The sequence below is a fragment of the Chiloscyllium plagiosum genome, unplaced genomic scaffold (assembly GCF_037043375.1).
Source record: "Chiloscyllium plagiosum isolate Xiang-an unplaced genomic scaffold, Cpla_swu_hap1 HiC_scaffold_27, whole genome shotgun sequence".
Taxonomy (NCBI): Eukaryota; Metazoa; Chordata; class Chondrichthyes; order Orectolobiformes; family Hemiscylliidae; genus Chiloscyllium; species Chiloscyllium plagiosum.
This window is the reverse complement of record NW_028270165.1, coordinates 72257421-72274820: the sequence shown is the minus strand read 5'-3', so window position 1 is coordinate 72274820 and position 17400 is coordinate 72257421. Positions and strand designations below refer to the sequence as shown.

The window sequence follows — 17400 nt, the reverse complement described above, 5'->3', positions numbered from 1 at the left end:
TTATTCTGTATATAAACCACCCCGAACCCCTCGATTAGATTCCAGTCTGTAACTCATTCCCGGGGTATCTGTTATTCTGTATATAAACCACCCTAAACCCTCGATTAGATTCCACTCTGTAACTCACTCCCGGGTATCTGTTATTCTGTATATAAACCACCCCGAACCCCTCGATTAGATTCCAGTCTGTAACTCACTCCCGGGTATCTGTTATTCTGTATATAAACCACCCCGAACCCCTGGATCAGATTCCAGTCTGTAACTCCCTCCCGGGTATCTGTTATTCTCTATATAAACCACCCCGAACCCCTGGATCAGATTCCAGTCTGTAACTCCCTCCCGGGTATCTGTTATTCTGTATATAAACCACCCCGAACCCCTGGATTAGATTTCAGTCTGTAACTCCCTCCCAGGTATCTGTTATTCTGTATATAAACCACCCCGAACACATCGATTAGATTCCAGTCTGTAACTCCCTCCTGGGTATCTGTTATTCTGTATATAAACCACCCCAAACCCCTCGATTAGATTCCAGTCTGTAACTCCCTCCCGGGTATCTGTTATTCTGTATATAAACCACCCTAAACCTCTTCGATTAGATTCCAGTCTGTAACTCTCTCCTGGGTATCTGTTATTCTGTATATAAACCATCCCGAACCCCTCGATTATATTCCAGTCTGTAACTCCCTCCCGGGTATCTGTTATTCTGTATATAAACCACCCCGAACCCCTGGATCAGATTCCAGTCTGTAACTCCCTCCCGGGTATCTGTTATTCTGTATATAAACCACCCCGAACCCCTGGATCAGATTCCAGTCTGTAACTCCCTGCCGGGTATCTGTTATTCTGTATATACACCACCCCGAACCCCTCGATTAGATTACAGTCTGTAACTCACTCCCGGGTATCTGTTATTCTCTATATAAACCACCCCGAACCCCTGGATCAGATTCCAGTCTGTAACTCACTCCCGGGTATCTGTTATTCTGTATATAAACCACCCCGAACCCCTCGATTATATTCCAGTCTGTAACTCATTCCCGTGGTATCTGTTATTCTGTATATAAACCACCCCGAACCCCTCGATTAGATTCCAGTCTGTAACTCACTCCCCGGGTATCTGTTATTCTGTATATAAACCACCCTAAACCCCTCGATTAGATTCCACTCTGTAACTCACTACCGGGGTATCTGTTATTCTGTATATAAACCACCCCGAACCCCTCGATTAGATTCCAGTCTGTAACTCCCTCCCAGGTATCTGTTATTCTGTATATAAACCACCCCGAACCCCTCGATTAGATTCCACTCTGTAACTCACTCCCGGGTATCTGTTATTCTGTACATAAACCACCCCGAACCCCTCGATTAGATTCCAGTCTGTAACTCCCTCCCAGGGTATCTGTTATTCTGTATATAAACCACCCCGAATCCCTCGATTATATTCCAGTCTGTAACTCCCTCCCGGGTATCTGTTATTCTGTATATAAACCACCCCGAACCCCTCGATTAGATTCCAGTCTGTAACTCATTCCCGGGGTATCTGTTATTCTGTATATAAACCACCCCGAACCCCTCGATTAGATTCCAGTCTGTAACTCCCTCCCGGGGTATCTGTTATTCTCTATATAAACCACCCTGAACCCCTCGATTAGATTCCAGTCTGTAACTCCCTCCCGGGGTATCTGTTATTCTGTATATAAACCACCCCGAGCCCCTCGATTAGATTCCAGTCTGTAACTCATTCCCGTGGTATCTGTTATTCTGTATATAAACCACCCCGAACCCCTCGATTAGATTCCAGTCTGTAACTCCCTCCCAGGGTATCTGTTATTCTGTGTATAAACCACCCCGAACCCCTGGATCAGATTCCAGTCTGTAACTCCCTCCCGGGGTATCTGTTATTCTGTATATAAACCACCCTGAACACCTGGATCAGATTCCAGTCTGTAACTCCCTCCCGGGGTATCTGTTATTCTGTATCTAAACCACCCCGAACCCCTGGGTCAGATTCCAGTCTGTAACTCCCTCCCGGGGTATCTGTTATTCTGTATATAAACCACCCTAAACCCCTCGATTAGATTCCACTCTGTAACTCACTCCCGGGTATCTGTTATTCTGTATATAAACCACCCCGAACCCCTCATTTAGATTCCAGTCTGTAACTCACTCCCGGGTATCTGTTATTCTGTATATAAACCATCCCGAACCGCTCGATTAGATTCCAGTCTGTAACTCCCTCCCGGGTATCTGTTACTCTGTATATAAACCACCCCGAACCCCTCGATTATATTCCAGTCTGTAACTCCCTCCCGGGTATCTGTTATTCTGTATATAAACCACCCCGAACCCCTCGATTAGATTTCAGTCTGTAACTCCCTCCCAGGGTATCTGTTATTCTGTATATAAACCACCCCAAACCCCTCGATTAGATTCCAGTCTGTAACTCCCTCCCGGGTATCTGTTATTCTATAAATAAACCACCCCGAACCCCTCGATTAGATTCACTCTGTAACTCACTCCCGGGTATCTGTTATTCTGTATATAAACCACCCCGAATCCCTCGATTAGATTCCAGTCTGTAACTCCCTCCCAGGTATCTTTTATTCTGTATATAAACCACCCCGAACACCTCGATTAGATTCCAGTCTGTAACTCACTCCCGGGTATCTGTTATTCTGTATATAAACCACCCCGAACCCCTCGATTAGATTCCAGTCTGTAACTCATTCCCGGGGTATCTGTTTTTCTGTATATAAACCACCCCGAACCCCTCGATTAGATTCCAGTCTGTAACTCCCTCCCGGGGTATCTGTTATTCTCTATATAAACCACCCTGAACCCCTCGATTAGATTCCAGTCTGTAACTCCCTCCCGGGGTATCTGTTATTCTGTATATAAACCACCCCGAGCCCCTCGATTAGATTCCAGTCTGTAACTCATTCCCGGGGTATCTGTTATTCTGTATATAAACCACCTCGAAACCCTCGATTAGATTCCAGTCTGTAACTCCCTCCCAGGGTATCTGTTATTCTGTATATAAACCACCCCGAACCTCTGGATCAGATTCCAGTCTGTAACACCCTCCCGGGGTATCTGTTAATTTGTATATAAACCACCCTGAACCCCTGGATTAGATTCCAGTCTGTAACTCACTCCCGGGGTATCTGTTATTCTGTATATAAACCACCCCAAACTCCTCGATTAGATTCCAGTCTGTAACTCCCTCCCGGATATCTGTTATTCTGTATATAAACCACCCCGAACCCCTCGATTATTTTCCAGTCTGTAACTCCCTCCTGGGTAACTGTTATTCTGTATATAAACCACCCCGAACCCCTCGATTAGATTCCAGTCTGTAACTCCCTCCCGGGGTATCTGTTATTCTGTATATAAACCACCCTGAACCCCTCGATTAGATTCCAGTGTGTAACTCCCTTCCAGGGTATCTCTTATTCTGTATATAAACCACCCTGAACCCCTGGATCAGATTTCAGTCTGTAACTCCCTCCCGGGGTATCTGTTATTCTGTATATAAACCACCCTGAACCCCTGGATCAGATTCCAGTCTGTATCTCCCTCCCGGGGTATCTGTTATTCTGTATATAAACCACCCCGAACCCCTGGGTCAGATTCCAGTCTGTAACTCCATCCCGGGGTATCTGTTATTCTGTATATAAACCACCCCGAACCCCTCGATTAGATTCCAGTCTGTAACTCCCTCCCGGGTATCTGTTATTCTGTATATAAACCCCACCCCGAACCCCTCAATTAGATTCCAGTCTGTAACTCCCTCCCCGGGTATCTGTTATTCTGTATATGAACCACCCCGAACCCCTCAATTAGATTCCAGTCTGTAACTCCCTCCCAGGTATCTGTTATTCTGTATATAAACCACCCCGAACCCCTGGATTAGATTCCAGTCTGTAACTCCCTCCCGGCTATCTGTTATTCTGTATATAAACCACCCCGAACCCCTGGATCAGATTCCAGTCTGTAACTCCCTCCCGGGGTATCTGTTATTCTGTATATAAACCACCCCGAACCCCTCGATTATATTCCAGTCTGTAACTCCCTCCCGGGTATCTGTTATCCTGTATATAAACCACCCCGAACCCCTCGATTAGATTCCAGTCTGAAACTCCCTCCCGGGTATCTGTTATTCTGTATATAAACCACCCCGAACACCTGGGTCAGATTCCAGTCTGTAACTCCCTCCCAAGTATCTGTTATTCTGTATATACACCACCCCGAACCCCTCGATTAGATTCCAGTCTGTAACTCCCTCCCGGGTATCTGTTATTCTGTATATAAACCACCCCGAACCCCTCGATTAGATTCCAGTCTGTAACTCCCTCCCGGGGTATCTGTTATTCTGTATATAAACCACCCCGAACCCCTCGATTAGATTCCAGTCTGTAACTCCCTCCCGGGGTATATGTTATTCTGTATATAAACCCCCCGAACCCCTCGATTAGATTCCAGTCTGTAACTCCCACCCGGGTATCTGTTATTCTGTATATACACCACCCCGAACCCCTCGATTAGATTCCAGTCTGTAACTCACTCCCGGGTATCTGTTATTCTGTACATAAACCACCCCGCACCCCTCGATTAGATTCCAGTCTGTAAATCACTCCCAGAGTATCTGTTATTCTGTATATAAACCCCCCGAACCCCTCGATTAGATTCCAGTCTGTAACTCCCTCCCGGGTATCTGTTATTCTGTATATACACCACCCCGAACCTCTGGATTAGATTCCAGTCTGTAACTCCCTCCCGGCTATCTGTTATTCTGTATATAAACCGCCCCAAACCCCTGGATCAGATTCCAGTCTGTAACTCCCTCCCAGGTATCTGTTATTCTGTATATAAACCACCCCGAACCCCTCGATTAGATTCCAGTCTGTAACCCCCTCCCGGGTAATCTGTTATTCTGTATATTAACCACCCCGAACCCCTCGATTGGATTCCAGTCTGTAACTCCCTCCCGGGTATCTGTTATTCTGTATATAATCCACCCTAAACCCCTCGATTAGATTCCAGTCTGTAACTCCCTTCCGGGTATCTGTTATTCTGTATCTCAACCACCCCGAACCCCTCGATTAGATTCCAGTCTGTAACTCCCTCCCGGGGTATCTGTTATTCTGTATATAAACCACCCCGAATCCCTCGATTAGATTCCAGTCTGTAAATCACTCCCAGAGTATCTGTTATTCTGTATATAAACCACCCCGAACCCCTTGATCAGATTCCAGTCTGTAACTCCCTCCCGGGTATCTGTTATTCTGTATATAAACCACCCCGAACCCCTCGATTAGATTCCAGTCTGTAACTCCCTGCCAGGTATCTGTTATTCTGTGTATAAACCACCCCGAACCCCTCGATTAGTTTCCAATCTGTAACTTCCTCCTGGCTATCTGTTATTCTGTGTATAAACCACCCCGAACCCCTCGATTAGTTTCCAATGTGTAACTTCCTCCTGGGTGTCTGTTATTCTGTATATAATCCACCCTAAACCCCTCGATTAGATTCCAGTCTGTAACTCCCTCCCGGGTATCTGTTATTCTGTGTATAATCCACCCTAAACCCCTCGATTAGTTTCCAATCTGTAACTTCCTCCCGGGTATCTGTTATTCTGTGTATAATCCACCCTAAACCCCTCGATTAGATTCCAGTCTGTAACTCCCTCCCGGGTATCTGTTATTCTGTGTATAATCCACCCTGAACCCCTCGATTAGATTCCAGTCTGTAACTCCCTCCCGGGTATCTGTTATTCTGTGTATAATCCACCCTAAACCCCTCGATTAGATTCCAGTCTGTAACTCCCTCCCTGGTTACCTATTATTCTATATATTAACCACCCCCGCCCTCCAATTTTGGAGCTGCTCAAAACATCTGACCCATGCTCCTCATCTTTTGACTGCCCCAATACGGAGAAGGGTTGTCTCACATCCTCTGTCTCGGTGCAATGAGGTGCAGGGCGCGTGACGGGCTGTGTTTGTAACCTGGTGAGGAATGGATGAAGGTTTACAGTCTCCAACCTTCCATGTCTTTCTCCATGCTGAGCACTGATGAGAAATATTCGTCTCAGCGCGTACCCATCTCCTGTGGATTCACACGCGGACAGCCTCTGTGATCGTTAAGGCACCCTATTCTCTCCCTCCCCTTCTGCCCTTAATATACTCGCAGAATCTCTTTGGGTTCTCCTTTACCTTATCTGCCAAAGTTATCTCATGTCCCCTTTTCTTGTCCTGTTCTGATTTCCTTCTTTAGTGCACTTCCTACACTCGTCAAGGCACTCACTTGAACCTGGCTGTCTGTGCCCGACATATCCCTCCTCCTCTTCCTTGACCAGAGCCTCAATGTCTCTCGTGTTCCCTACTCCCTGCCCTTCACGCTAACAGGGACACGCTGGCCCTGACCTCCCGTTGCCTCACTTTCGAAAGCCTCCCACTTGCCAGCCGACCCTTTACCTGCGAGCAGCCTCCCCCACCCCCACCCCCCGAAGTCAACGTTTGCAAGTTCCTGACTGATACCATCAAAACGTAGAGCTTAAACTTGTGGACCGGACCCATCCTTTTCCGTAACTATCTTACAGCTAGTAGAATTATGACCAGTACCCCCCTCCCCCCAGCACCTCAGTCATTTGCCCTGCCTTGTTTCCCAAGAGAGGGCATCTGAGTTTTTCCCCTTCTCTTGGAGGCCAACCCCCATATTGATTGACTCCATCACTCTACCATTAACTAGGATCGTGGCTAGATTGAAATTCGGCCGAACTCCACCTTGAAGATGTGATCCAAATGGACTTCAGTAAGGTGTTCAACAAGGTTCCCCATGGGAGACTGGTTAGCAAGGTTAGATCTCATGGAACACAGGGAGAACCAGCCATTTGGATACAGAACTAGCTCAAAGGTAGAAGACAGAGGGTGGTGGTGGAGGGTTGTTTTTCAGACTGGAGGCCTGTGACCAGTGGAGTGCCACAAGGATCGGTGCTGGGCCCTCTACTTTTCGGCATTTATATAAATGATTTGGGTGCGAGCATAAGAGGTACAGTTAGTAAGTTTGCAGATGACTCCAAAATTGGAGGGTGTCGTGGACAGCGAAGAGGGTTACCTCAGATTACAACAGGATCTTGATCAGATGGGCAATAGTGAGGACTGCAGATGCTGGAAACCAGAGTTTAGATCAGAGCGCTGCTGGAAAAGCACAGCAGGTCAGGCAGCATCCGAGGAGCAGGGAAATCGACGTTTCGGGCAAAAGCCCTTTATCAGCCCTTCCTAATGAAGGGCTTTTGCCCGAAATGTCGATTTTCCTGCTCCCTGGATGCTGCCTGACCTGCTGTACTTTTCCAGCATCACACTTAACCAGATGGGCCAATGGGCTGAGGAGTGGCAGATGGGGTTTAATTCAGATAAATGCGAGGTGCCGCATTTTGGGAAAGCAAATCTTAGCAGGACTTATACACTTAATGGTGAGCTCCTGGGGAGTATTGCTGAACAAAGAGACCTTGGAGTGCAGGTTCATAGTTTCTTGAGAGTCACAGATAGATAGGATAGTGAAGGTGGCGTTTGGTATACTTTCCCTTATTGGTCAGAGTATTGAGTACAGGAGTTGGGAGGTCATGTTGCGGCTGTACAGGACATTGGTTAGGCCACTGTTGGAATATTGCGTGCAATTCTGGTCTCCTTCCTATCGGAAAGATGTTGTGAAACTTGAAAAGGTTCAGAAAAGATTTACAAGGATATTGCCAGGGTTGGAGGGTCTGAGCTACAGGGAGAGGCTGAACAGTCTGGGGCTATTTTCCCCGGAGCGTCGGAGGCTGAGGGGTGACCTTATAGAGGTTTATAAAATCATGAGGGGCATGGATAGGATAAATAGACAAGGTCTTTTCCCTGGGTCAGGGAGTCCAGAGCTAGAGGGGCATTGGGTTAGGGTGAGACAGGAAAGATATAAAAGAGACCTAAGGGGCAGCTTTTTCATGCAGAGGGTGGTACGTGTATGGAATGAGCTGCCAGAGGGTGTGGTGGAGTCGAGTAGAATTGAAACATTCAAAAGGCATCTGGATGGGTATATGAATAGGAAGGGTTTGGAGGGATATGGGCCGGGTGTTGGCAGGTGGGACTAGATTGTGCTGGGATATCTGGTCACATGGACGGGTTGGACCGAAGGGTCTATTTCTGTGCTGTACATCTCTGTGACTCTATGAATGTATTAAATTACCTCTGCTCTTCATGACTAATGACGCTCAGAGAGAGGAGACTTCTCCGCATCTCAGTGGTAAATGGGAAGCCTCTAGATTTTGATGCTGCGTCGCGGTCACTGTGAATCCCCTCAGACCCACGCGCTTTTCAGGATGTGTCGCCCCCAAATCCGAAGGGTTTCGGAATTCCCTTCTCTGGACGGGTCCCTTCATCCCAAGGTTGAATCTCAATTGACTTGCCTCCGAATCTGCTGAATTAATTCCCGATCCAGGAAACAGGAGGAGAGACTGTTGTAAAGTTCTCACCGTGGACCGGGTTTCGCAAAGCCCTCCCGCCCAGCGTGGGAAGGAGTGGATCTGCCCCACTCGCTCCAAGAGAAATGCTCGCCTCTTCTGATTCTCAACTGAGACTGTGTAAACTTCCTTCGCAGGGAACTGGTGAAGTTCAACCGGAGTTTCCTCTGGCTGCTGTGCTCCTGATGTCGTTCCAATGGCAGGATTTTCAACCTGGAAATGAAATGGGCTCGGAGGTGAGTCTTAGGCGGCCTGTTCTCCTCCATTTTAGACTTTGGTGCTTTTGTGTTGTCGTTCTGCGACTTGCGGTTGCTGAAGCTGTCTCGGTAGGGATCAGAGCTATGCCCGTCCCGCGCTCTGTTCCATCTCAATCCTGCACAATCACCTCTGAGTTGCTCCTCTGCCGTTGACGTTTCCCTAACCTCTCCTGCCACGTGTACATAAAGCTTCCCAGTGGCGTTGTCCAGCAGCGTCGGTATTTAGCTGTCACAAGACACGCAAGGCTGCGGGCCAAGTGCAGGAAAACGGGATGCGAACCGTTCGGTGCTTGCACAGACTCAGTGGGCCGAAGGGCCATCCTTGTGTGCTGTAGACCTCCCAGTTGATTTACCAGCTTCAGTCTTCCTGTAGTCTGTGTTAGGGACCACACCAGACTTCCTGAGAATATACTAAGAAGGTAGCCCGGACCCTAACCTCTTCTGACGTTAAAGGCAAACGTGAGGTGCTGTGTTCCAGATGCAACTCGATTGGTCAAAGTACCCAACCTTAAGCAAAACTTAGCCATTTCTTCCAACACTATGGTTAAAATGCAACCAAAGAAAGACAACTTTAAAATAACTTAACCCCACTGGAAAATGTAATTATTACTTATTAACTGTTCCAATACAGTAACATCTCATGAACACACCACTTGGCAAAAATGGGCAAATTCAGAAAAATAGATTTGTCTGACAGGTAACCCAGAAATCCCAGCTCCCAGCCATAGTGGGTGGCACAGATGGCACAGTGGTTAGCACTGCTGCCTCACAGCGCCAAAGACCCGGGTTCAATTCCCGCCTCGGGGAACTGTCTGTGCGGAGTTTGCACGTTCTCCCCGTGTCTGCGTGGGTTTCCTCCGGGTGCTCCGGTTTCCTCCCACAGTCCCAAGATGTGCAGGTCAAGGTGAATTGGCCGTGCTAAATTGCCCCGTAGTGTTAGGTGAAGGGGTAAGTGTAGGGGAATAGGTCTGGGTGGGTTGCGCTTCGGCGGGTCGGTGTGGACTTGTTGGGCCGAAGGGCTTGTTTCCACGCTGTAAGTCATCTAAAAGTAATCTAATCTAGTAACGTGGAGATCGCTTCTCCCTCTTAAAAACTCCCAACAGCAACTGCTTAAAGCCAACCAAAAAAAAAATCAGAAATCCCGGTCTATGAGGGCTGGCCACACCCGGCCAGGCTGCTGCTATTGTTCCAACTTTAGGGGGGGAAAACAAAAACCTAATGTCTCACAAGCTGGCTTTCCAAGCCGGCCTGACTCAAAACCTCTCTGAGAGAAACCAGGACGGACTAACCTCTTAAAGGACATCGGGAATTCCTGCGTTGGAGAGTATTTCCCTTCCACATCCAAGCCCCCAATACCCAAACAGGAAAGCACACAGGAGCCTAACTGTAATTCATTCTGCACACACTGAAAGGTTCGCTCCCTTTATTGCTTCCTGGTTAACAGTCTGACGCTGTCAGGAGTTTCAGGTGCCTGGAAACCACTGTGTTTGGCTTTGAATTTCATGTGGACGTCCTTCACAGAATCGAGCCGAGATGGATCGATTCAGGGCTGGCCTGTATCATTGAGTCACAGAGTCCTACAGCAAGGAGAGGCAGGCCCTTCGGCCCAAACTGGCCCATGCCGACCAAAATGTCCGTCCACATTAAGCCCCCCCCCCCCCCCCCCATTCCCCATATCCTTTCCTATCGACGTATTTGTCCAAAGGCCTTTTAGATGTTGTTCATGAATCCCCGCCAACCACTTCCGCTGGCAGCTCATTCCATATCCTGTGTGAAAACATTGTCCCTCAGGTTCCCTTTTGTTCTTCCCTCTTTAACCTTAAACTGATGCCCTCTAGTCCTCCATTCCCCAACCCTGGGAAAGAGGCTGAGTGCATTCACCCTCTCCATGCCTCTCATGATCTTATACACCTCTATAAGGTGTCCCCCCCCCCCCCCCCCAGTCTCACGCTCTAAAGAAAAATGTCCGGGCTTGTTCAACCTCTCCCTATAACTCAAACCCTTCAGACCTGGCAACATCCATGTAAATGTCTTCTGCACTCTTTCCAATTTAATAACATCCTCTCTTCCTTCTCTCTCTCTCTCTCTCTCGCTCTCTCTCTCTCTCTCTCTCCCTTCCTCCCCTCTCTACCTTCCTCTTCCTTCTTCCCTCCCATCTCTCTTTCTCTTCCTCACCCTCTTTCTCTTATTCCCTTCCTCCTTTCTCTCCTTCCCTTCCTCCCACTCTCTTTTCCTTCCTCCCCTCTCTCTTTCTCTCCCTCCACCTCTCTCCTTCGCACCCTCCTCCCCTCTCTGTTTCCCTTCCTCCTCTCTCTTTCTCTCCCTCCCTCCTCCATTTTCTCTCTTTCCCTTCCTCCTCCCTCTCTTTCTCTTCCTCCGCCTTGCTCTTTTTCTCTTCCCCCTTCTCCCACTCCCTTCCTCCCCCTCTCTCTCTTTCCCTCCCTCCTCTCTCCCTTTCCCTTCCTTCTCTCTCTCTCTCTCTCTTTCCCTTCCTCCCCCCTTTCCCTCTCCCTTCCTTCCCTCTCTCCATCTCTCTCGCTGTTCCTGCCCTTCCCTCACTCCCTCTCCGGCCCTTCCGCCCCTCTGTCTCATCCTGCCATCCCCCTCTTTCGATTCTCCATCTCTCCCCTCCCCCCTTTCTCTCCCCACCCCCCCAACCCACGTCTCTTTCGCTTCACCTTCTCTGTCCAACACTCACTTTCCACCCTGTCCCACCTCCCTCCCTCATCTCTCTCCACGAAACCATCATCCCGCCTGCTCACTCTCTCTCTTAGTTATTTTGTGAAATTGCTCATTTTGTGGGGTGCGGGTTACAGCTGGCTGGTCCCTACATTTATAGCCCGTCCCTAGTTGCCCCTCGAGGAGGTTGGATGAGTGGTGAGCTGCCTTCTTGAACCACTGCAGTCCACCTCCTGTGAGTTGACTCAGGGGGAGGGGAATCCCAGGATTCTGACCCAGGAAGGAACGGCCAATGCAGTTCCGAGTCTGGACGGGGAGTGGCTCGGAGAAGGGGGTGATCTTGCAGGGTGGGTGGGGGGTGTGTGGTGGTGTTCCACGTGTATCTCGCTGCCCCTTGTCCTTCTAGACGGTAGAGGGGCGTGTGTGTTGGGAAAGTGCTGTCTAAGGAGCCCTTGGTGAATGTCAGGTGAATAACCCCACCAGAAACGTTGCCTTGCCCACCTCCTGACGCAGCCTTCTTCCAGCCTCCCGCCTGTCCCCTTCGGATCCCAGCCATCCGCAGTTTCTTCGTTTCAGTCTCCAACTAGCCTCACCCAGCCCAGAACCCCGCAAGCCCTTCCCGTTCATCCCCACCCCAAAGGTTTTGTAAATCTTGGAACTGTGCCAGGGTCCCACCACTTCCCCTTGGCCGCTCGCCCCACGCGCAAACCAGCCTCCGTGTGGGAAAACTTTGCCACCCCAGCCCCCAGATCACTTCTAAATCTTTCTCCCCACGCCTTGAGAAGGTGCCTTCTCGTTCTGGTCGTAGGTTAGCTCGCTGAGCTGGAAGGTCGGTTTTCAGACGTTCCGTCACCGTACTCGGGAAGTAGGGGTTTACCAAATTATGAGGGGGCATGGATAGGGGTAAATAGGCAAAGTCTTTTCCCTGGGGTCGGGGAGTCCAGAACTAGAGGGGCTTAGGTTTAGGGTGAGAGGGGAAAGAGATGAAAGAGACCTACGGGGCATTTGTTTCACGCAGAGGGTGGTACGTGTATGGAATGAGCTGCCAGAGGAAGTGGTGGAGGCTGGTACAATTGCAACATTTAAGAGGCATCTGGATGGGTATATGAATAGGAAGGGTTTGGAGGGATATGGGCCGGGTGCTGGCAGGTGGGACTAGATTGGGGTTGGGATATCTGGTCGGCATGGACGGGTTGGACCGAAGGGTCTGTTTCCGTGCTGGACATCTCTCTGACTCTACCTCAAAAACGAGCCTTCCAGCTCAGCTACCATCCAGAACCTCAAACGAATCTTCTCAGAACGCACCCATACCCCCTTAGGTTTCAAATCCGGCCCCCTCCAAAACCTCGGGGGTGGGGGTGGGGGGGGGGAACTGCTGTTCACCTTCAACTCCACCTCCTGATGCTGCCTGATTTACAACAGCCCGACCGTTTTCGCCGCTCGCTTTCCGAGACGGGCGGACGGATTCGGTTCAACGGCGCGGCCTCACCCTTGTCTTCCTTCGCAGGCGATGAGAGAGGCGGAGGGAGTTGCGGAGCGCGGACCGGCTCGGAGCCCCGGATCAGAGCGCCCGGCCGCCAAGGAAGAGGGCGCCGCTCTGGAGAGACCGCACACCTGCTGGGCGTGCGGGCGAGGCTTCCGGCGGGCGTCCGACCTGGGGCGGCACGTGCGCGGCCACGCCGGCGAGAGGCCGTACCCCTGCTCCGAGTGCGGCAAGGCCTTCGCCCGCTCCTCCGCCCTGCTGCGGCACCGGCTGGTCCACACCGAGGAGCGGCCGTTCCGCTGCCCGGACTGCGGGGGGCGCTACAAGGGCCCGGCCGACCTGGCCTCCCACCGGCGCCTGCACTCCGACCGGCGGCCTTTCGCCTGCCCCGACTGCGGCAAGGGCTGCAAGAGCGCCAGCAACCTGGCCTCCCACCGGCGGGTGCACGGCGAGGCCAGGCCCTTCCGGTGCCCCGACTGCGGCAAGGGCTTCAAGAGCCGGGGGAACCTGGCGGCCCACGGGCTGGTCCACTCCGGGGAGAGGCCGTTCCGCTGCGGCGACTGCCCGAAGACCTTCAAGGGCACCGCGGAGCTCCGCCGGCACCGGCTGGTGCACGCCGAGGGGAGACCGTTCCGGTGCCCGGACTGCGGGCGCGGCTACAAGCGCCCGGGCAACCTGCTGGCCCACCGGCGGGTCCACAGCGACGAGTGGCCCTTCGGGTGCCCGGAGTGCGGCCGCCGCTTCAAGAGCCCGGGGGAGCTGGCGTCCCACCGGTGCGTCCACACCGACCGGCGTCCCCACCCTTGCCCGGAGTGCGGCCGCCGCTTCAAGAGCCGGGGGAACCTGGGGGCCCACCGGCGGCGCCACGCCCAGGAGCGGCCCCACGCCTGCCCGGACTGCGGCAAGCGGGCGCGGAGCGCCGGGGAGCTGGCCTCCCACCGGGGGCGCCACTCCCAGGAGAGGCCCTACCCGTGCGGGGACTGCGGCAAGCGCTTCAAGAGCACCGGCGAGCTGATCCTCCACCAGCGGGTCCACACCGAGGAGAGGCCTTTCCGCTGCTCCCGCTGCGGGGCCGGCTTCCGGCAGTCCTCCCACCTGACCACGCACCGGCGGGTCCACACCGGGGAGAGGCCGTTCACCTGCGCCGAGTGTGGCAAGGCCTTCACTCGGACCTGTTACCTCCTGACCCACCAGCGGGTTCACCACTGAGTGCGGAGCATGCTGTCAGTCGCACGTCGGACCTCCCAGCTCGGTTTCCAGCCGGAATAAATGGCGAACGAATTAGCTGTGTCTCGAACGCTTTTATTTTCAATGGGTAATGTCTCGAACACAAGTTAGAGGCTCAGTTAGCAGCGAACGCCGCTGCCTCGTGGTGCCAGGGACCCGGGTTCGATCCCACCCTCGGGGGCGGCGGTCTGTGTGGAGTTTGCAACGTTCTCCCTCCCATGGCTGTGTGGGTTTCCTCTCTCAGTCCAAAAGGTGGGTTTGTTTAGGGTGGATTGGCCGTGCTAAATTACCCATAGTGCCCTGGGATGTGCAGGTTAGGGTGGATTGGCCGTGCTAAATTACCCATAGTGCCCAGGGATGTGCAGGTTAGGGTGGATTGGCCGTGCTAAATTACCCATAGTGCCCAGGGATGTGCAGGTTAGGGTGGATTGGCCGTGCTAAATTACCCATAGTGCCCAGGGATGTGCAGGTTAGGGTGGATTGGCCATGCTAAATTACCCATAATGCCCAGAGATGTGCAGGTTTGGGTGGATTGGCCGTGCTAAATTACCCATAATGCCCAGAGATGTGCAGGTTTGGGTGGATTGGCCATGCTAAATTACCCATAGTGCCCAGGGATGTGTAGGTTAGGGTGGATTGGCCATGCTAAATTACCCATAGTGCCCGGGGATGTGCTGGTTAGGGTGGATTGGCTGTGCTTAATTATCATAGTGCCCAGGGATGTGCAGGTTAGGGTGGATTGGCCATGCTAAATTACCCATAGTGCCCAGGGGTGTGCAGGTTAGAGTGGATTGGCCGTGCTAAATTACCCATAGTCCCCAGGAATGTGTGGGTGAGACTGGATTCGCTATGGGAAAAGCAAGGTTACGGGGATAGGGTACGGGGGTGGGTACGTGTTGGCTGCTCTTCGGAGGATCGTCATGGACTTGATGGGCCGAACGGCCTGCTTCCACACTGTGTAGTGATTCTATGACACATGCAACCTAACGAGTAATACTGCGAGCTTAAACTCCACGAACAAGGAGGTCACCGTGCCTTGCGTTACGGCATTGCCCTGGGAAGCTCAGGGTTCCTGTGATCCCAGTTCACAGTGAATCCCAATGGAACGGGGCAGAGTCTCTGACATAAGGACGGTTTCTGAATCCGAGATTACTTGGTTCCGTCACCATTCCCCTCTGCAGGAAAGATCCACCAGTCGGCCCCGTGTTACCTCTGTAAAAGCACGGTTTTCGCAGTGTCAGCCAAACCAGGCTGTTTTCATCTTTGGCGAGAGTGAGGACCTCAGAGTTGAGAGGGTGGCGCTGGAAAAGCTGAGCAGGTCAGGCAGCATCCGAGGAGCAGGAGAACAGACGTTTCGAGCCAAGTGCCCTTCATCAGGAATCCGTTTCTCAAGTACTTTTCCACTTAATATTTCAATTGCTCACCCTCATGTCCACTTAACCCTTCAACGACCAACTCCACCCGCCCACCAATCCCTGTAGGAAAACGTCCCTGCACCCTCTCGGACTTTCCAGTTCTCAGAATTGAGAGGTGCGACTTTAGCAGAGTCCGAATCGGTGACTGAGAATGATTTACCACCGACTCCTTCCCTCTCCCACTCTGCGCTTTCACCGAGAAACCGAAGACACTCCATTAGATTTTATTTTTCAAACCGTCTGATCAACTTGTCCCGTCGCACGGCACAGAAACAGACCCTTCGGCCCAACTCGTCCACGCTGACCTGGTTTCCTAAATTAATCCAGTCCCATTTGCCAGCGCTTGGCCCATGTCCCTCTCACCCCTTCCTATTCATGTCCCCATCACCTTTTGAATGTTGTCATTGTACCAGCCTCCACCACTTCGTCTGGCAGCTCATTCCATACACGCACCACCCTCTGGGTGAAAAAAGGCCCGTTTTAAATCTTTCCCCTCTCTCATCTTAAACCTATGCCCTCTAGGGGAGGGGAAAAACACCTAGGCCGTTCAGCCTATTATAAACCTCTATAAGGTCACCCTTCAGCTTCTGACATTCCAGGGAAAAAAAATAGTCCCCAGCCTATCCAACGTCTCCTTGTAACTCAAACCCTCCAGTCTGAGTAACTTCCTTGTAAATGTCTTCTCACCCTGTCCACTTTAATAACATTCCTTCCAATAATAGCAGGGTAACCAGATTTGTATATAGTACTCCAAATGCGGCCTTACCAATACTTTGTACAGCCGTAACATGATTTCCCCAACCCCTGTACCCCATGCTCTGTCCAATGAAGGTATCAAGCGCCTTCTTAACCATCCTGTCTACCTGTGCCCCTCACTCTCTCTGTTCGCTTTGTCTATTTGCACCCCATGGTCACCCTGTTGCACTTCATGCAACACTTCTCGCGATGCTTGCAAAGCATTTCACAGTGAACAAAGGAACCAATTCTTCCTTTGTACAAGATAACCAGATAACTCCCAACCATTCCTCCTACAGTCACATGCCACACAAGACACAATCCAGCGACCACCTCACCTCCAGTAGCAAATTAATTCAGATCATCTCTTAATGGCAAGATCTGGTGTAAATTTTTTTTTTAACTGTAAGGAGTAGTCAGAATTTTAACTGCAGCGTTCGTATTGATTCTGAATAGGGGATGATAATGTAAACGTACTATGAATAATAGGATATAGTAATGTAAATTTACTCTGAATAATAGAAGATGGCAGTGTATTGTTTTAATCCGAATAATAGGAGATGACATTTTTTTTTAAAATATTGTATCTGCAAGACAGAAACATACCAATCTCCCCTGTGGTATCCAATTTCTTGAAGGTCAGCAGAGCAAATTAACCCCTTAACATCTCAACTCTGTTTAAAATTGTGACATTAGTTTATTCAGCCTCTCCTCGTCCTTCCAAAATCCATCACTGTGAACCACTCTGGGCTGTCCTGAGGGCATGAAAGGTGCTAAAATGAACGCAGGAACCTCCTCTTTTGCGAATGACCTAAAATCGTGGATCTCCCTTCACAGATTGATGTTCCAATATTCAAAGAAACCATTTCAGTTGGGAATCGATGAATGAAGAGGAAAGACCCCCAAGGCAGCGGTTCATTCAACTGTGGCTCCCATCTGCCACTGCACCTTTGTGCTGGGTCCACTTTTGTTTGTGATTTATATGAAGAATGTGCAAACTCCACAGAGACTGGAATCGAACCCGGGTCCCTGGCACTGTGCCAACCACTGAGCCTCTCCTAATATATGTCAAACAGATTCAGCTAATAAATTCACTTCACCTCTAAG

General features: G+C 50.8%; 1 protein-coding gene across 1 annotated transcript in view; it reads left to right on the top strand.

The window, feature by feature from the left end:
• Positions 1–14200, top strand: part of LOC122543575 (uncharacterized) — a 34672-nt gene extending 20472 nt beyond the window's left edge. The window contains exons 2-3 of the mRNA XM_087974875.1: positions 8635–8733; positions 12941–14200. Coding sequence (XP_087831001.1) covers positions 8683–8733; positions 12941–14125 — 1236 coding nt within the window. The 5' untranslated portion in view covers positions 8635–8682 and the 3' untranslated portion in view covers positions 14126–14200. The remainder of the gene's footprint in view (positions 1–8634; positions 8734–12940) is intronic.
• Positions 14201–17400: the final 3200 nt, after the last annotated feature.